Source organism: Agelaius tricolor, unplaced genomic scaffold (assembly GCF_023055355.1).
Source record: "Agelaius tricolor isolate 1412-34295 unplaced genomic scaffold, bAgeTri1.0.p SCAF_1, whole genome shotgun sequence".
Lineage (NCBI taxonomy): Eukaryota > Metazoa > Chordata > Aves > Passeriformes > Icteridae > Agelaius > Agelaius tricolor.
The window spans coordinates 105,591,216-105,611,512 of NW_027269261.1; the positions used below are offsets into that span (position 1 = coordinate 105,591,216).

The following is a 20,297-nucleotide window of genomic DNA, read 5'->3' on the forward strand; positions in this document are numbered from 1 at the left end:
CCTGTAAGTAAAAAAAGGTCTACTTCAGGAATTTCCAGGTAGTGTACCTCTGCATCTAAAAACCTACAATCATGCTGCAGTAGTCCTCAAAAGCAATTTTTTTAACAGAAAGGAGAATGTAATACATGAATAATGCAGAAAACCAAATGTAGGATAATGGTGAACCACAACTTTCATCTAAATCTGCTCCAACAAAGAAATTGTACAATATGATTTTCCCTCCCATTTTCCGCCACACTCACAGTATTTCAAAGCATCAAGATAATTTCAGTTCCAGACTTCTTGGTCTATGATATTTCAAAACAATTATGCTAAAGATACGAGGTACTGTGAGTGGTTTATAGAGAGGAGATGTATGCTAATAAACATGTGAGAGTCAGTGGTTTAGCCAGATGAAATAACTACAAAATTAATTTTAGATAATTATAAAGTAATTATAATTACAAAGTAATACAAAGTCTTAGTTTTCAGAAAAAGTTTTCATACCTGCTGGTTGCCCAGAAAGCACTCATTTTCAGACTGCTTCTAAGGGTTTTGAGTTCTGAGTATAAATACCTATACTCAGTAGCTTATTTTTTACAGAAAAAACCCACATCTGGGGATAGTACACAAACATTCAATAATACACAAAATACATAACACACTATTTCTTGTTGGATCTAGAGGTCTACAGAGCTATTCAAGTTGCTCACCTTCTATTGGTCTATTTTTCACTATAGGTTAATTTTCAGCTAAATAAAATGTTACAGAAAATGTCAGGGAATCATATGTTACATTAGAACTAAATGGTGGCCAAATTTGTTTAATGCTTAAGTCCTTCAGTTCCCTGAGCTATTTCATGAGGAAACAAATAGAAGAGGTCACCTCACCCTTTACAATGTTGTTTTTGTGGCCTTTTGGAAGAACAAGATGATGCCCATGTAGTCCCAGAGAGAGAGAGAGAGAGATATCCCCTGCAAGTATCCAATCACTTTGTGGCCAGAAATGATTATACCTCCTAAACAACCTTAGACAATCCTTTCCTCAAATTTTCCAGATGAAAAAAGGTTGAGCTTTGTAACAAACTGAACTTCCTGCAACTTAAAAAAGGATGTTAAGTTATGTACAGTATTTCAAGTCCTTACACACACCCCTATGTAGAGTATCCTATATAGTATCACACATCAGAGAACCTCAGTCAAGATTCTTTATATCTATCCTCACCCCACAGCTACAAAATGAGTAAGTTGCTACTACACAAATTTTATTGACAGAAGAAGTGTAGCATACAGAAACCTTCCAACTGGCCATGGTCAGAGATCAGGAACACAAAGCTCCCAGGTTAAATTCCCAATTAGTGTCATCAGCACTCTGAGAATCACAGAAGAGCTAAGCATGGGAAGGAACTTCTGGAAACTGTTTAGCTCAGACCACCTGGATCCAGCTCAGCTGGCATCTCCAAACCAACTGAAAAATGCTGGCAAGAGATGTGGGACCCAGTCCCTTCCCAGGATGAGGCCCCCACCCTGTCCTTAAATACCACAATCATAAGGGTAATGAGTAATGCCCTCTGCCATTAATGCAGACAATTTTCTTTCATAGATTCCAAATAAACATGGCAGCAAATCATTTTCCTCCATACTAGAAGCTGGCATTAGAACAGGAATTCTATTCTCCTCCAGGTATCCATCAGCTGTCACCCTGGATGATACAACATGGAAAGAAACATGATGAAAAGGGAGACAATTGAAATGTATTCATTAAAAATCTGCTGCCCATATCTCCCTAATGCACATGGGTTATAGGACCATTTCTGAGATATCATTTTTAAGACTGTGATAAAACTTCTGTCTCCAAAACTTTATGACACATTTCAAAACACTGATGCAATATGGACACTCCTAAGTGTGAGGCAAGAGAAGAACAAGGTGGAATGAGCCTCATTAACAAGTGCAGGTGCAGCCTCTCAAAAGTCAGAACAACCTGGCTCTTCAGAAACAGACCCAGTATCATTTGCAAGCTGGGATTCAGAATATACAGGGGCACCTTTCTGTTCTCTACACCTACTTGGCAGTGCCAGGGGCACAGCAGGGACTGGGACACAGCAACACAGCAATTACTGAATTAATTCAATGAAAGTAATACTCTCTGCAGTTAATTAAATTACTGTATTTTGATTTTGCTGTATTTGGTCAAATTATGTCCTCCCTTATGTCTGCAAATCTGTTTTACACATTCTTCTTCCCCCCCACTTCACATTACAGGCCCAAACAACCAAATTCCACACCGTGAGCCTGACATGAAATGAAAAAGCACCATCAAGGCCCTTGTATCACATGATTGTCACTGACTCAACTTGATTCCAAGAATCCACATTCCAGCTAGAGCCTTTCACCTTTTTTTTTTCCACTATTTGCTTGCAACTCTTCATCCTAAAGATTCATACCCAAGCCAATGGAACTTTGCCCAAACTGAAACAATAAACTCTAAACAATAGCTCTCAAAAGTATGATGTGACCCATAATAGGGTATTTCTGAAAACACTGTTGGACATTTTTATGGAACCATTAAATGTTATATTGCTCATAGTATAAGAAAATAAGAGTTATTACATTCACTACTATGATTCTTCTGCTTCTTTTTGGCATCCAGGATTTCCAGTGTCCTCTCTTGCAGCTACCCAAGTTCCAAATTTGCTTTTGGTCAAAATTATCAGAGATAAAATCTATAAATACAACACTTGCTTTAAAATGTGTGAAAAAAAAAAGTCCTTTGTCCATTGTAATTAGATTTGAATTTAGTTCATTTTGTATCTCAAATATAATCGCAATACAATCTTTACTTTTTTTTTCTTTACACATTAGAAAGATGTCAGAATATCATGCAATATGAAATATATCATCTTACATTAAAATTTACACCCATCAGTAAGAAGACTGACAAGTTCTCCTACTGTAATTGTGGCTTTGGTTTCTTTAAAAATACATTTTTGGCTGCATTATTTATATGGACTAAATACTTCACAATAAGCATTCAATTAAGATAATATTCATGCTCAAGGATAAAGATGTGCATTGCCAATTACTGTATACAATAATACATTGTTCATTGTATTCTTCAAAAGTAGCAAGGCCAACAAGTGCTTAAGTTATGCTGTGAATACACTCAACAAATAAACATTAAGCAGTTATGTATCAGTAAATACTAATTCCATCAGCACAAAAATCCCACAAGTATAACAGTGGTGTTGAGTACAAAGAAATTACATTATAAAAAGTTGAGATCAGTTTCTTAAAGCAAGACACAAATTATTCAAGCATATACATAATCAAACAACCTTTAAGAATCTCTAATGAACTTAAAGCACTGGAAAAATGAGCCACATTTGGTGGGGAGGAGGATAGCCATGCAGGACACATTTTTTAGTAATTGAAAAGTTACTGAAAGTCACAGGACTTTCTTTCTTCTAACAGAAATGTTGAAATCATTCAAAGGTATTGGAAGCCTCAATTCAGAGGTGAGAAAACAATTTTATACACAGAACTTCACACTCAATATGTCAAGGAAATAACATTACTTGTGGCCTTAAGAATCATCAGGGTTAAGACCAAAGACTACAACATTCTCCAGAGGGTACAGGAATGTTCCAAAGCAGCAGTACACTAAGTAGCAAAACACCAGCCTTGCCCATTTCACTAAAAACATACACTTAAAAACTGCAGCTTTTGATTACAGAAACAATGGCAACATTTTTAAATACAAAACCTATTCAAAGCAAACAGCTAAAGTGAGAAGAAACTGTAATTACAATTGCTCAGACAACATAACATTATTAAATTTATTGAGTTTCCATTGCCCTCAAAATCTATGCACTTCAAAAAAATCATTAATAGTAGTCAGTGTTTCAGCAGAGTGTTTCCTTAGAATTTATTTGTTAGTGTCACAGTAATCATATACCTGGGAAAAGTACAACAAATACTTTAAATTTAGATGTTGAAAGAACTTTTTTCCTCTTTTTTAGTGTTAAAATGCAGAAAAGGAAAAGGCTACAGTAGGACTTAGACTGCAAGAAAATCCTGGATCTGGGCAGGTACTTGGGAGTGTGTATGGGAGAAATACAATTTATTTTATTAAAATATTAATTCTGTATTTTTATTAAGCATAATAATGCAAAACCAGAAACAGCATTATTATATGCTGACCAATAGGATGGAAAATCTTCATCTCTTCCTGTGTTATTTAATCACATGTCCAAATCCACAACCAAGAGAAAAAATTGTACTATTTACCCAGATGTGCTCTAGCACATGAAAATTTTGTAGTTTATTTTGCTCATTGCTTGGTTTAGGAAAAAAAGCAAGCCCCTGAATTATTTAGGAAAACTATCTAAATGAAATGAACTGATTTTTCTTTTGGATTCTTCTTCTTGGATTTTGAAACAGAACTTTAACAGAGCACTGTATCAGCTCTATTCTTATCACCTTCTTATTTTCTCATAATAAACACATACTTGTTATCAGTTTGCATTTTTTTCTTAGTGGATTCACAGCCTCAGATTCTTTTCACTGAGCAGATCCAGTTGGCAACAATACAATGCCAAGTTCTTGGTTAATCATTAGCATTGTTCCTCTGTTTGCTCCTCAGAAGCTCCAACAATGAGGACAGCAGCAGAAATTTCACAAAAATCAAGAATCCTAACAGTTCTTTGACAAGTTTCAGAGAAGTCTCAATCACTTGACATCATGCTTGATCTATCCTTTTTTGCATATAGCCATCACTTACTAACAAGATTTCTGTACCAGCTGAAAAGTACAGAAGGAGTGGCAGCCTATTTTGTACAGATAACCAAAGGTTTGCACTAAGAGAAGCTCATATTGAGAAAGATAATGTTATTTCTAAAAATCTGTGACTTTTGTAGTTCTAATGCTCTAATTCAAGTCCCAGGCCACATCTTCATTCTTTCCCTTCTATTTTTTGACCTGTGATGCACAATGTATACTGTTAAGTGGCTTTATATTAACAATAAATATTAACAATATTAACAATATTAACAATAACACCCAAGCATCATCTCAAATTTACCTATTTAAATTTCCAGAAATTTCTCTTCCACTGTTTATTAGGAACACTGCCTTTTGTTCAAACATACATATAAAATGGAAGCACAATCTTGTATAAACTTGATTATGAATGAATGTTCTTGTCAGCTACAAGCAGAGGCATGTCCATACACATGAAAGGGAGAAGTGAATCTTCACAATGTAAGGGCTTCAACGTCAGGAAATATTTACCCACATTCAGCTTAATTTCAAGCTCTGCTCAGCAAAGCAATAGCAGAGGAATGAGTTACCAATCACCTCAGAGTACATTTCATCTGCTGCACTATTACAAGCATGAAGTCTCAAACTTCAGAAGTTACCTGAGTAGAATCAAGAAGATTCTGATCAATCAACAGTAAAAAAAAATAAAATTATAAAATCACTACCACTGATACAATGATCTTTCCTGGATCTGAAAAAGCTTTGTGAATTAGAGCCAATAGTCAAAATGAAATAAAAAGGTTTACCCAAGATTAACAAAAAGACTAGTATTGTAGAAACAGAACAGATACACCCAAGGCACCAATACAGCTCTATTCAAAAAATGCAGGGCTCACCAATTTTCTTTGTGGTTTGAAGAAAATAATACTTGCTTCAATACAGAGAGCAGCCACCACAAAGTCCTGGTGACTGCACAGCCCACAGTAAGCATTACAGATCACCCTTCAATCTGCCTTGTGTTACCCACTCCATTACAGACACCTGGCTGGAACTTGGGCACAAACAGACTTAGGATTCACCAAATAAAGGACAACAAGACCCAACTAACTTTAACATGTGTGTCAAGTGTGAACTGCTTATAAATGCAATATTGTAATCTTAACTCCAGATGTCCCTTGCACATCTGGTTGGCAGAACCTACTGTTCCAACTTCATTCCCTTCATCACACCACAGATTAACACCCCACACAATCCAGAGTCACAGCCTGACTTCTGTGCACCAAAAGCACAAACACAAGTAACACACACAACCAAATCCTTCTTAAAATGTTAAATCTAGAATTAGAAGCTAGGAAAAAAGCCTGCAGAGACATGGGTTTGCCCCCATTCTGGCACAGCTTTTGCAACACAAAAGTAGAACAGCTCCCAGGTAAACCATGCTGGCAAGGTTGTAACACCTAAGCAATGTAGCTACTGAGAGAGAATGGAATTTTTCTGATTCGAACTGCTAAGTTTATAAGGATACAATATTTGAAAAATGTAGCAAACTACAACAGACTTCTCAGCTACTTGTAGCACACAAACCCATTCCATCTTAGAGAGGAAATGTGTTGCAGCAAGCAGTAACAATCTGATTTGGGCAAGTAACTGTATAAAGAGGTAATTTTTAGACCGTAAATGAGAAGTTTCATGAAAAACTTGTGTTCTGTGTCTCGATTACTGCTAATATACAAAGACTGTAGGAATCTAGAAATTTGTAATTTTAAAAATTTGTAATTTTACCACATTGCTTAAAACAGGTGGTGAAAAGTCACCAACCTACCATGAAAGTTAAAACATGCAGGCCAAAAGCTATTCTGAAAATAAAAAACCATCCTAAGGTTTTTGAAACTACCTTTGGATTTTCTGAATTTAGCTCTGAATTGACATTCAAAATACTAATTTACTTCTTCATTATTGGGAAAAAACCAGACCCCAAACCTGCTTTATCAGGATTGGAAATACTTATTGCAAAGGTTGAAAATAGCTGCTCCTACCTCCACTTTCGTTCTGTAGAGAATGAGACGCTTTAGGCTGCCCACTTTGGCAATGTGGTTGAAAGCCTGAGGTGGGATTTTATCACATGATGAGAGATTTAACTCCTGAAGATTTGGACACATTTCAGTGATGACCTCCAAGCACGTTTCATTGAGGAAATGGCCACAAGACAACTCAAGACGTACTAGTTCAGAGCCACAGACTTTCAGGAACCTGTAAAAGAAGCCCATGTTTTAAGTGAAAAATTAACATACTTTCAGGTGAGAGTCTGAATACTGTCAAAACCTCAACCATGCAAACCAGGAAATAATTCCTTTCAACAAAGAAAAGACAATAGTCTTGATAATTCTGTTTTGATTTAGGCAGTTAGAACATGCTTTGTTATTAACTCTGAGATAATGGAGCAAAGTAAAACACTGATCATATTTGAAATGTTTTAAAACAGCTGAAAGCCAATTTTGACAATGGCCTGCAAGTTTACACCAATAATTTCATATTTATCTCAGAAAGATCTGCAAATATAAAAATTAGGTTAAACAAATACTTTTAAACGGATTATCTATTCAGAATTGCTTTAAGACTTCCAGGCAAATCAATACCTGCTAGCTGTTCTAGAATACAAATTCCTAAGGAATATATGGAATATATTACTTTCATTGGAATTATAAAAAATTAATATATCATATGAGAAAAGACCCAAAATGTAGAAACTTTGATGGTCTCTATATTTTGCTTTCCTGTCAGAGATCTTGTGTCAGAATCTCAAGCTCTTTTATCTCTAATCCAAGTTTTAACCAAAATGACACAAACTTAGTCCCTTTTCATTTCAAAGATAACCTTCAAACTGTAATTTAACCACTAGGCCTGTAAGCTTGATATTTAATAAGATTAAAAAGCCCACACAATTGCCATGCTTATATTTTGATAGTTCCTCCAGTAGAAAAACTAGTGTCTTAAACTACAGGTTGTAATGAGTTTCCCATGTTATTTCCTAGAATAATGGATCTACATGTGAAAGAGCATGAATTAGTTTCTCTTAATAAATATTCTGATCTGTTCTCTTACCAGTTCTATCCTACAAAAACATTCAGGCAGACAAAAGCAGCTTCAGGTTCTGACACTTCCACCATGAAGTCAATATTACTTCTTGGGTTTAACTGATGGAATAAAAATGGCAGACCAACACAAGGCTCCTGCTTGCACAAAAACTCCTGTTGCTGCAAGGAAATAGTTATTATCCTTCCCAAGCATTTGTTCATGCTGAAGCTTAGTATGAAATTGCTGCTGGTCTTAGAAGACACATTCAGGGAGGCATTCCTTAATGACACCCCAAGCCCAAGACTTGAAATCCATCTTTCGAGATCCAAGTTTTCAAGCTGCCTCCTTTCTTTATTTTTTCATTACTCACTCAAGTCATACTTGCTGTTCATTATCACCTTTCTTTATTCCTTTCACCTTGCATATTACATGACCTTAGTGTGATTACATAGATCCTATGTAATACAGAGGGAAAAGGAGATTCCAGGGTGGCATCTCCATCCCTGGAATGGAGTCACCTGAAAAGAGTCACCTGAAACCTTGACTGACCTGATCTAGCGTTGGGGACACTGGCACTTCAAGTGGGAGCTTGGAGTAGACGACCTTCAGAGGTCCCTAACATCCAACATTTCTATGAGCCTAAGCAAACAGAAACAAAGAGAGGGTCTGAGACACTCAGGAAGGGGAGACATAAGCCTCAGAGCCACAGGAGTTCTGCCATGGATGGTCTGCAAGTCTACTCCTCCACTGGTTTTTTCTAACTCTGCAGTCTCTATTTAGGCTCTATTTTAGCTTTTAAAGTCAGACTTTAATAAAACACCAAGCAGTTTCCATAGTGGATACAGTGAATGCACAGAGACTGGTAAGCCTTCCTGTGGCAATGTCAGAGCTGAAATGACACGACAATTCACAAGAATTAACATCAGGTATTTAAACATTTAAGTGCTATTTTAGATTAGCAATAGAGTTCAACACTATTATGGAGAAATGCAGGATGGAAATCCCCTGGAAATCAGAGTAGAGATATATGGATACATTGCTGATTACCAATTAGCCAATTCCTCTATTTAATGAGTGCTTTAACAATACATTCACACAGCTTCTTTCATCAACAAATTATCAGGTTTGTTTGAATGATGGTATTTTCCATAAAACTTTGTCAGTCACCACTTATTATACCTCTAGCTTTTAATTTGTTAACAAATAAATATTTTATGAATTACTCCATTACAATAATGGATGTTAGTTTAACTGCCATATAATTTAACAGGGCTTGGCTGTTATAAATGTTAGCAGAGATCAATGCTTTTCTCCTTCTAGGACTATTAAAAGTTAACATTACCAGGTCAGGGAAACACTCAGTTAACCCCCTAGACAAGGAGAAGAACTCCAGGCTCACCAGCTGGAGGAATTATTATCCTCATAACATTTTATTTAAACTCATTACACTTGAAACACTCAGACAGAGACCAAACACAGTGACAGCAACAAGCACTGTCCTTCATGGCTTTGCTGCCTTGTTGGAAAAGGTTATTTAGGAGACATGAAACAGAAACAAAAGGGGGATAAGGTACATGCAGCAGCAGGGTACAAGAATGAGTGGACATGCATGTAGGAAAGAGAGGAACAGGAACAGAAGGAGGAATCTGAGGAAGTCAACAAGCAGCACAGGGCAGAGAACACTGGGCAGAAATGCACAGTTCTGTGGGGACACCTGATCTTTGAATTAAACAGACTGCTCAGGATAGAGGTTTCTGGGCTGTCTTTCCACATGGATCTCCATGCAGAGCCATATGGCAAGGTTCTCATACTTTCAAAACAAATGTGGCATGGTCTTCATACTTCTGAGACTTAACAGTCTCCGAGTGACTGGCTTCATTGAGCTAATCTGAAAACAAACACCCAAAAAAGCACCTTCTACCCAAATCAAAATTTCTTCACATTTTTTCACATACCCCTCCTTTAATCACTGAGGATTGACTGGTTCCTGTTCTCAGTCTCTCCTCTGTTCTGCAGTCATCCATCCCTTTAGTTTTGTTTTTATAATCAATATTTTATATACACCATTTCTGAAGCAATTTCTCTTCATCCCTTCATGTTTGCTATAAAATATGACTGAACAACCTAGGATAATGTGAACATGCACATTTCTTTTGCTAGACAGTGCATTGGGCCTTTCCCTTGAAGTTTATCCTAACATTATACAGCAGCATTTCAGGCCTTTTAGTTCAGTTTTGTTTCTTTCTGGTTTTTGGAGGGTGGAGAGGGGCCCTGTTTTGTCATTTGTTTGGGGTTTTTTTCCCGGGGGGGGTGATTGTTGTTGGACATAAAAAAAGGAATCTCACTTTCCATCACCTTCTGCCTATTCTCAAGAACTACTGCTTATTTTTAACCCCCCTACTTCCTTTTGGGAAGTAAGTTTAGTCAAGTTTTCCTGAAACATCAGATATGTCTATTAGCAGGCAGGATGATATTTGCTCATGGTTAAGCCCATCGTGATCACAGGGTTACTTAGCCCACTAACAATTTCCAGTCTTGTAATTCATGTGTACATCATAAACATATTTCATGATCCAAAATTCAAACCCAGGGTAAAAGAGATAGTATTCTTCAATGTCAGAATGTAACACCTCCCAAACAAAATTCTCAAAATACCTTTAGACATGTGCTTATGCAGGTACTGAACACATCCCATTTCCTCCAATGCTTTCTGGTGGATCTAGAACCTATAATTCACTCTTGACTTAATGATCCTCCCTTACTCTATATGTCCCAGTACAAAATTACTGAAAACTCCACAAAAAGTAGGATCAGTAGTAGTCCTGCTCTCTTTCATCTACTTATCCTCCCTAAATGCAGTTAGCTACATATTTTACATTCCTTTAGTGCAATTAACACAACAGTTTTCTATTATGCTGATTTTACCAAATCTTTTTACAGTTAAAATCTTCACTACTGATTTTATACTCATTGACATATATTTGAATTTGGTATCCAAGAGAGAGAGTGGAAAAGGGAAGCAACTTCCATTTGTGAACAACACAGCGTTGTACAGAATCCTTTTCCTTTTCTTTCTTTCCCTTGTAGTGTTACCTTACATTAGCATCCATGTTAGGGATGTTACATCTGTTACTTGACAGATACAATACTGCCCCATTTGCCAGGCCTTCCTTGGTATAAGCCTCCTAGAATCAGTATTTCAATAAATAGCCATTTATGTCTGCTTCAAGCCAACCACATGCTCCCTCCAGCTACTCAGGTCTCCTGTTTCCAGAGCCTGCCAGCAGACAAGCAAAATGTCAAAACCCACCTGGATTTTCTTCTTCCTCATTTCACTTCCAAGATCTTGAGAACCCCTCTTTCTTACTCAGTTCTATCTATATGATTACTTGCACAAGCTCACAGAGGACTTTCTGCCTTACAATTACAGTTTTGCATTTAATAAAATGGTTTGTAGAATTCAATTTTAATATCCTTCTTAAAGACCTGTTCATATATTTTTAAATTCACAGTGATGCATTTCCTTTCAAGAGTGCCACATTACATGACAGCAGCAGCATCTAGCACAGGTAATTGTAACTAAAGTGTTAAGGTTGCTATGAGTGCAGAACAACTGGGTACACAGAGGTGTAGGAGAAGGAAAAAGAACAAATGGCATCACAAGGGCTGGAACAGAGCTGTGTTTTGGTGGAAGTCAGATTAGCAGGTCACTGACACCCTTGAACACGTGTGCAGGCAGTTTCTCAGGGCACACAGATTAGGAGATGAAGGATAGGAGCAGCACAGGATGGTGAAACCACATGCCAGACAAATTGATTTGGACACACATCTTGGTTTCTCTTGGCACATGCAAGTATTCATGCTTAAGAGTGAGACTTTGTAAGGTAATTTGGTTTTAAAATTAAGTCACTTTCCCTTCCTCTAGCTATTCTAATTGGTACAATGTTATTTTCTATTCTAGCATGTATTACAATTTCTTTTTGGTAAGTAAATCCTAAAACATGGCATATAAGTAGTATCAAGTAGGAATATCAAGTATCCGATCTTGTGCTTTTCTCAACACAGATAAACTATATCAAGAAAAACATGCAAAAAAAAATGTTGTAACTTTCTCTCAGCCAACCCTAGTTTTACTAAAAGCTTCTGGAAATTAAAGCAAGAGACAGACCTGATTGTTAAATACAGAATCCCTGTAAAGTCACATGTTACTCCCATTTTCTATGACTGTTTGGTGCATATTTCAGTAATTTCTCTGACCCTCCTTCTAGTTTGGCTTCTAGCAAAGCCTCACCAAATTAAATATTGTCAGAACACACTTCTACTAAAGGCAGTGAAAGCCTTCAATCGTCAACAACAACAAAACTGTTAAAGAAATATTCCTGGATGTGCTTGCCATGCAAATACTGCATCACTAACCTGAAAATAAAACACTATTAATTCATTTTCACAGTGTAAAATGTCAGATGTAAATAAAAATCCTAATTCCTCAGATATTTAAAGCAAAAGAGTTTAAACAAGTTAATGACATTATCAGTGATCCAAGGAAATCTGCATGCAGAACTCAGTTTTTAAACTGTCATTGTCCTTGAGCTGTTTAAACCTCAGAGCATTTATCCAGCATCTCAATATTTACTACTCCTCCAATCAACTCCCCTCACTCTTCCTATATAGGTCCTACCCTCCCTCACTGATATTTCCCCCTGGCATGAAGAGATGCACCAGACTCTAAAGCTAAGAGAAATGCAGAGCTGCTTATGTAATGCTTGCTGTGAAATCTTTGCTTATTCCCTGTCATTTTACATTTCAGGCTCCTGAGACTGCTCACAGACTCCTTTCACTTTTTTGTACACTTTTAGTTTAACTAAACTTTAAATTAGATTGATTTATATTATATGCTGAAATGAAAAATTTATGATAGTAATTTTTAGCCCTAAGGAGTAGATGTTATCAATAAGTTAAAATACCTTCAGCTTTGCCTCAGGATGTTCATATGCCTGAAGCATTCTGTCTTCTCATGATAATACAGTATTTGCTCCAGTCACATTTCCTAAAATTGCTTTTAACTTCTTTTCACTCTAATACATTTCTGAAGAAAATATGTATTTCTTAGTATTTTCAATCATTTCATGCATATATGAACATTTTAAAATGACAAATTTATACAAGCTACTACGTATATGACTGTTGTAAGAAACAACAGATAAAAACATTTTTGAAAGATATTTTCCAAAATAAGATTTAAGCCAGAATAGCACTTAAACATACCCTGACTTGTAGAAGCCATAACTTAAACTGTACTACTGTAAGAATTAAACCAACTCTACCAGTTTTGAATTCAACACTGACAACTGTAACTCCAAATGCTGAGAAAAATGCAAAAATATATGTATCCTGGTTTTGGACAAAAGGAAAAATGGTGAAAAGCAAGTCTTGTTCTAATGAATCTCCTCTATTAGTAGATACTTTCATAGCAAATGAGCAGCAAATTTTCCTCTCCTGAAGGCCAGCAAATTTGACAAACAAACGTGCTGATGAAGATCGTCAAAAGAAAAACTTAGGTTGGGGATTTTACTAGAAAAGGCTTTTACAGAAGAAAGGGTTGCAAAATCATTTCTTTAACAGAAAAAAGTTTAAAGCCAAACCTAGTTACAGTGCAGAAACTTTGTTTCACAAGGGAAAATGATAAGCACAGTTTAGACATGCAAATTATTTAACTTATAACTTTACTTCTAAAATTTACGATTGAACTGCACCTCCCATTCCCAGACTGCATCCATCTCTTCCAAGAAACACTATTTCCTACAGCTAATTTCAGAATTGCAACAATGTCAAATTTTTATTCCCATTTGGTATAAATAAATATAATTCCTTATAAGAAACAGAAAACATTTACTCACAGATTGTTTATAGACAGATAATGAATACTTACTATTTAAAAACACTGTATACACATATATGTTACTAGTAGTTCAGCACTGAAGAAAAAAAAAATTAGTAATAGTAAAGTAATTTTCAACTAAGTAGAAGTCAGAAATGCCAGTTTCTGACTGGTAAAGTTTATAAGTCTCTGAATCTGGCAATAATTTCTTACAATACTACGAAGACTTTTTGCAGTACTGTATACTAAAAAACCAATAAATCATGGAAATGAGAAAAGTTGCCACAAAGATTCACATATGTTAAGTTTTCAAAAGATAGACTTAATAGCTAAGCATCAGAAAGCAGGCACTTCATGATTTCAGAGCTGAATTCCCAATTAAAGCTTGCATATTTATCCTCTGCATAAAGTATCTAACACAAAATCCAAATTTAGGAGAAATTTTTGTACCCAATTCAACAACTAGCCGATGTGTATTTTCTTTCCCTACCAATAAGAACAAAAGAGGCATAGGATTCTTGGATTATACTGGAGGGTCTGGAAAAACAGAAGAGACATTCCCATTTTGTCATCTTGACAAAATATTTCTTCAATATATTTTACTTCCTCAGGTAAGGAACTTAGGCACGAAAGGAAAGAAAATGTCTGCATACTTGAGTTAACCTTTTTCTTCAGAAAACAAATGAGAGTTAAGACAACTTTCTCAGATATATTAAACATTTCTGTTTCTTATCAGTCAATTTCTGCTTTCACCTGCCATTGCTGATTACCCCTTGGTTGAAGCAACAACTTTTGCTTAAATGAAATGCATTGATAGAAGCTGTTTAACTAATGCAAATGAGCAAAGAAGCAAGAAATGATATCTTAAGAAAGCAGAGAACATGGCTGTTATACAGAGAAGAATCCCTGCAAATTTGCTATTTTAATGACCTACACCACAGTCATATTTTCAGCTCATTGGAATATGCACATGCAACCCCCCTGTTTTCCAACAGGGCTAATGTTTTAAATCACTTTTATGAAAATATTTGCATTTACATTGGACTCCAGTGATTACTTGGCTCATACCATGTGAGCATGCAATCAGTTTATTACTGCAGCCATTCTAATACCATCCTACTGATGACTCATCTGTACAAAGAACAACCACAAACATTTTCCTTGCAAGATGGATTTTTGATAGCTCAGTTCTAGCAGAGTGGTTCAGAAGCCCAGAAGAAAGCAAAACTCTGCTCCTCCTGGAAGAAGCCTTTCCATCACAAGCAGCTTGGAACATGCAGACTCTTCAGACTGCTATGGACTTCTGCTGCTATATTTAGTATCTCCTACTGTTTTAGCTGTTCCTTTTTTCTACATCATAACAACCACACCCTTTACAGTAAATCCAATACATTTTTTGCCTTTTAATAAAGTTTCAAATACTTAGTGAAGCTACCGTGCAGCAGCTCTGCAAACAGAGCTTGTCAAAACATTTCTGTACATTTGACACTGACCTGCTAAATCCAGAAACAGAGATGGCTCCCCTGTTTCCAGTCCAAGATAAATTCAGCCACTGGATGAGTGTGCAGCGAGACTGTAGGTGCTCCAGGGATGTGTCATTAATCCTTGCCCAGTAAGGTTGTAAACTGAGATGAATGTACTGTAGAGGGTCACAGCAATGTTGATACAGTAGCTTACAAGTTTGTGCTAGTCTACACAGGTCTGGTACTGTAAGGTGACTCAAAATCAACTGGATGAGCTATATTAAAAACAGGGAAAAAAAAGTCACAGATGGTCATATAGCACTTAAAACATTAAGGGAAAACTGCAAAGGAATAAGAAAATGCGTTCTAACTTCAAGGAAAGTAAAGCCTTTTACTCAATAGTAACTTCTCAAATAAATCAATTAACTATTAACTAGAACTGCACTGCCTTCTCAATTTGACAACATGCTAAACAAGAAAGGAAAAAGCAGATCAGCATATGAAAGCGACAGGAAGCTTTCAAATCAAAACCCATGCTAATTTAAACAGTGATATATACGTAAACACTATGTTTATATATTTCCTTTCACTAAGTCTGCTCTTTCATTGAGCAGAACACAGAACTGGCATCCTCCTTCTTCTCTGTATTTGGTTTTTAAGATGGGAGATATTTGCAAAGTACATGGAAAAACTATATCATGTCCCAGTTTCCTCACACCCTAAACCAATTTCAGATTTATTGTTCTTCTCACTGCTTTAAAAATCAGTGTTTTGTCTTCTATCTTATGTCCTCTCCTCTGGACTATGCAACCGGATAAAAAATTCAGCATAATCGGATCTCCTTTTACGATCTCCCCCTTGCTGTAATACTTTGAGAGCATTTTTGTTCCACACCAGAGTAAATTCTGAACAGCAAAACCCCTTTTTAACTGTATCAGTTGAATCATCTCAGCTTCAGAATAATCACCAGCCTTTCTGACTAGCATCACTGTAACAGTTTTTGTAATAACTTATGTCACACTCAGAAACTAAGAAATATCCCTCCTCTCTGTTTTCCTTTCCAAGGAATGATCAACACAGACATAAATACTCTCTTTAGGAAATAAAAACGCCCGACAAAATAAAGAAATCTCCTTTAGCTTAGGAACTGAGAGAAAATGCACTTGAGAAATGAAATCTAAAAACTAATGTTTACTTTACCAGAGCTGTCTCTAGCAGATGTAAGTACCTGCACTCAAGTTATATAACTTAAATTGGCTGTTATCAAGCAGAGTGGGAAACAGTAACTCACCAAAATGAATCAGTGTAAATTAAAAAAACTACAACTCACAAATCAACTCTAAAGGAAGAGAATCCTGTCCTTTCAAAATACCTATGTTTCATTTTGATGTCTTAGAAGGATTCATAAGACAAATCCGCCAAAAATCAGAATAAAATCTGTGACGTAAAATGAAAATGGAGCTTTTTGTGAGATCCAAACAGATTGTACTTCCAATGCAGCACTTTATTATGCAGCTACTTTCCACCTCCCCTCCTCCCCCCTTCATTTTTGGAACAACAAAACAATTCAACTTCCTGCAAAATGGAAAATGTTACTTCCTACTCAGCTCCAGATTTAGTATTTAGATTTCCAACAAGATCTACGTATCTTAAAACATTTTAGTTTAACTCCAATGCAAAAATACAGCGTTTGATATACTCCAGTTTCTTTCATACTCGGTTTCAAGCCTTTCATCTTCTCTTCTCCATGCTTCTCCTTTTCCCCAAAAACAGCCCAGGCTTTTGTCTCTGCAGGTCTCTGGAACTCAGATTGATGCAGAGGACCAGCACAGACATTTCAATGTAACAGCATATATAAAAATATATATATGCACATATAATAACTTCAGTTACATTATAATCAGCTAAGTTTGCACCCAACTGACATTTAGGAACCTGTTAACATTTTGAAACCTAAAATATCCAAAATAACTAGGAGCTAAAGACATAATCCCAAGTTAATATCTTGAATTTTGCAAAATTTCAGCTAATCCACACTATGTAAGTCAGCTAAATATCTATTTTATTAATGCCTTTTCCCTCAAATTTTTCTTCCATGGTTTCTAAATCTGAAAGGTCAGCAGAGGCTACACAATTAGCAGACAATTAATGTGACATAATACCTGATAAAAGAAAAGTAATACAAACTTCATTCAATGAGAAAAAAGCTGTTTTGTAACTTCTGAGCAATACAGAGAGTGGTGAATGAAACTATAAATGACTGAACAATGTCCATTTACACTAATTGATGACTTCAATGAGTATTTTGTAACACACAGGATGTCTTTCCACACCTGAGAGAAATTGCCCATGTCTCAATCAAAAAAATCTATCTTTATTTTTTACTGAAATTGTGCTACTTCATAATATATGGAATGAAAATATACAGTGAAATGTCACTCCTATGATATTATGTTATAAAGTGCTTTTTCCTGGCTTTTGATTAAACAAAACGAACAGGTTCAAAACATACAGGCTAATAACCATTAATCACCATTAGCCTGGAGTCTGGTGTCTGTCAGGAACACACTTTTTGTGTCTGTGTACCCTAGCATAAAGTACAATTTGATATCATAATGAGTCTGTGACATGATGTACTGTACTGTGCTATGCTGTGTTCGTGGTGATTCCAAGAATGCTACAGAAATGAGTACCTGCTTTGAAAGCTAATCTCATAATATAGTTTCTCACAAACAACAGTTTTTACTGTGGTTTTTTTTACAGTTTTTACTGTGAAAATTTATGACAATCATTATTATTTCACACTTTCTTATAAATCAATCAATAAAAACAAAGTTTATCGGAAAAAAAACAGAAAGAAAACAAAATATAATTTATACAACACTGATTGCCTTTTTAGGCTATGATGGACTAAGAGTACAAGAGGACTTCCTCTCCCATTTCCAGGGAAAATATGGCACATGTTAGCTTTAAACCAGGTGTATTTTTTGAACTACCAAATAAAAAATATCTTAAAAAAAAAAAAAAAAGAGCTTCTCACCTACTACAAAGTTTGCCTGTAAGCCCACACAGAATTTCCACTCCTCAGTACAGGGGGCAAAACTTTACCAATGGTGTAGTTTCTAATAATACTAATAAAGTTTACTGAACCAGAAGCTTCTCTGATTTTTTAAGCTTTTTTGTTGAAAAACAGCAAGCAACAACCAACCATTTGTACTTATAAAATACTTTCTCTTGCTAGAGCACAATAATGCCCAACTTGGTTTTGTCAGAAAAGAATGTCTGGATGCTGGTCAAACCTACAATACTTGTACTTTCTATGAATTTCATTTTTCAGTTCTTCCACATGAAGATGAAATGGTTTTCCAATAAAAAAATACACTGGCCTATGCAAACCACTCATTCAGATACAGACAAATGAACAACCTGCAATTTTTTGACTCTTGCAACTAGAGCTGCTACAGCTTAGAATCCATTTAATTAGAACTGATATTAAAACATGCTCAGGTAAAGGACAAAGGATATGTGCACAAAGATACAAAGAGAGAAGACATGAAGAAGATGGTATTTTAGGGCTTTTGACATTTCTCAGCATAGTTTAAGAAAACACACAACCCTGGTTCCACACAGTACAACTTGCACCAGCAAACACACACACATTTATTAGTGCATGTGAACACCAGCAGACATGAACAGCTCATAAAGCTTGTAGGCAGGTTTTGGAAAAATCAGCTTCAAGGAATGACAAAGATGTCATTTATATCCTTCTATACAAAAATTTTTACCAAAAAAAAAATATTTTGGACTGGAGCATGCAGAGTCTTCTGACTCTCCTCTCTGGAGAAAAATAAGCTGGGTTTTTAGTGGCCAGCACATCTTGGTGAGTCTCAAACTGCACAACAGGGATGCTGTGGCAGGTATTCCTCAGCTTTCCTAAAATCTTTGAATTTGGTCAGGCCTTCAGACTTCAAGTATTCCTGCAAAGCCAACTAAGACTAAGGCCTTACTCCTTCCACTTTACAAGCAGCACAAGATGGTCAATGGTCTGGGAAGTGAGACAAGTCTCTCCTCTAAAATCCTTCCTCAATTTTAGGGTAGTTCTGGAGAAGAGATCACAGATAGTACAAGTACTCCACAGTTAATTAACAGCTGGTTAACACCATCCAAGGTTAGGGAAGGAAAATTCTCTCACTAGGTCATCTAAAAATTTACAGTTTCTTCTACAGAAGTCTGTGCCCCCGGAAGCTGAGAATTTTCTGGGTTTTTTTTAGACTGGAGCAATCCTAAAACGCCTTTGGAGTTTATACTGCAGCAAACCATTCCAAATGCCATTTTGAGGAACAACATATCCCATGAAAGGATGGTCTATGGAAGTTTCAGAAATACAAAGGCAAAAACAAAAGGCTGGAGGAACTGCTGCCTACTTAGCAAAACCCACTCAGCTTGCATTATCTTGTGAATTACAGAGCATAGTATGAAAAAGCTTCAAACAGCTCAAATAAGGAACAGGCACGTTTATGAAAACTTAGGGCAGTTACATATTGACAATCAATACAGACCTACAGAAAAGGTACAATTTTTCACGGAATGCATCAATCAAAACTGGAAGGAGTCAGCAATTGCCTTACTTCTCCCACAGTTTGAACACTTCCCCTGAGAAGCTGACACTTGTCAGTCTTAAATAGAGCATGCAGAGTACTGCTTCCATATCCAATGTGATAAAAATGGTCAGACCACCAAGTACAACATTTTTGTTGCTCCAATGCCCAAACCTTACAGCTGGACTTGAAAGTAGGAAACTGGGATTTCTGCTGTCACAAAACCAGTACAGAAATAGTCTTTTATAGCTTTCTGATGAATATTCCACCCATATTTTCAGTTTCTTTAAACCAAGGCAGAAGAAAAAAAGATGCTCTTGGTATTGACAGACCATATAAATTTATTCATGAAACCAAACATGTTAAAAAATGGATAAAAGAGAAATCTGGTAGACAAAAAGGAGAGCAGAAAAACAAAATAAAGTACATGGAGACAGAAGTTCATAGGCTCAACAAGACTATAGAAATACTTCCTAAGTTAAAATTTTAATATGTGTAATCAACCATTTATGGTTTGATTCAATGATCTTGGAGGTCTTTTGCA

At 36.1% G+C, this 20,297-nt stretch overlaps 1 protein-coding gene across 2 annotated transcripts in view; it reads right to left on the reverse strand.

Annotated features, from left to right (window-relative positions):
- FBXL4 (F-box and leucine rich repeat protein 4) overlaps positions 1-20,297 on the reverse strand; it is a 58,551-nt gene that overhangs the window by 20,314 nt on the left and 17,940 nt on the right. For both annotated transcript variants that reach the window (XM_071446268.1, XM_071446276.1), the window contains exons 5-6: positions 15,186-15,430; positions 6,776-6,989 (exon numbers count right to left, since the gene is read on the reverse strand). In XM_071446268.1, coding sequence (XP_071302369.1) covers positions 6,776-6,989; positions 15,186-15,430 — 459 coding nt within the window. The remainder of the gene's footprint in view (positions 1-6,775; positions 6,990-15,185; positions 15,431-20,297) is intronic.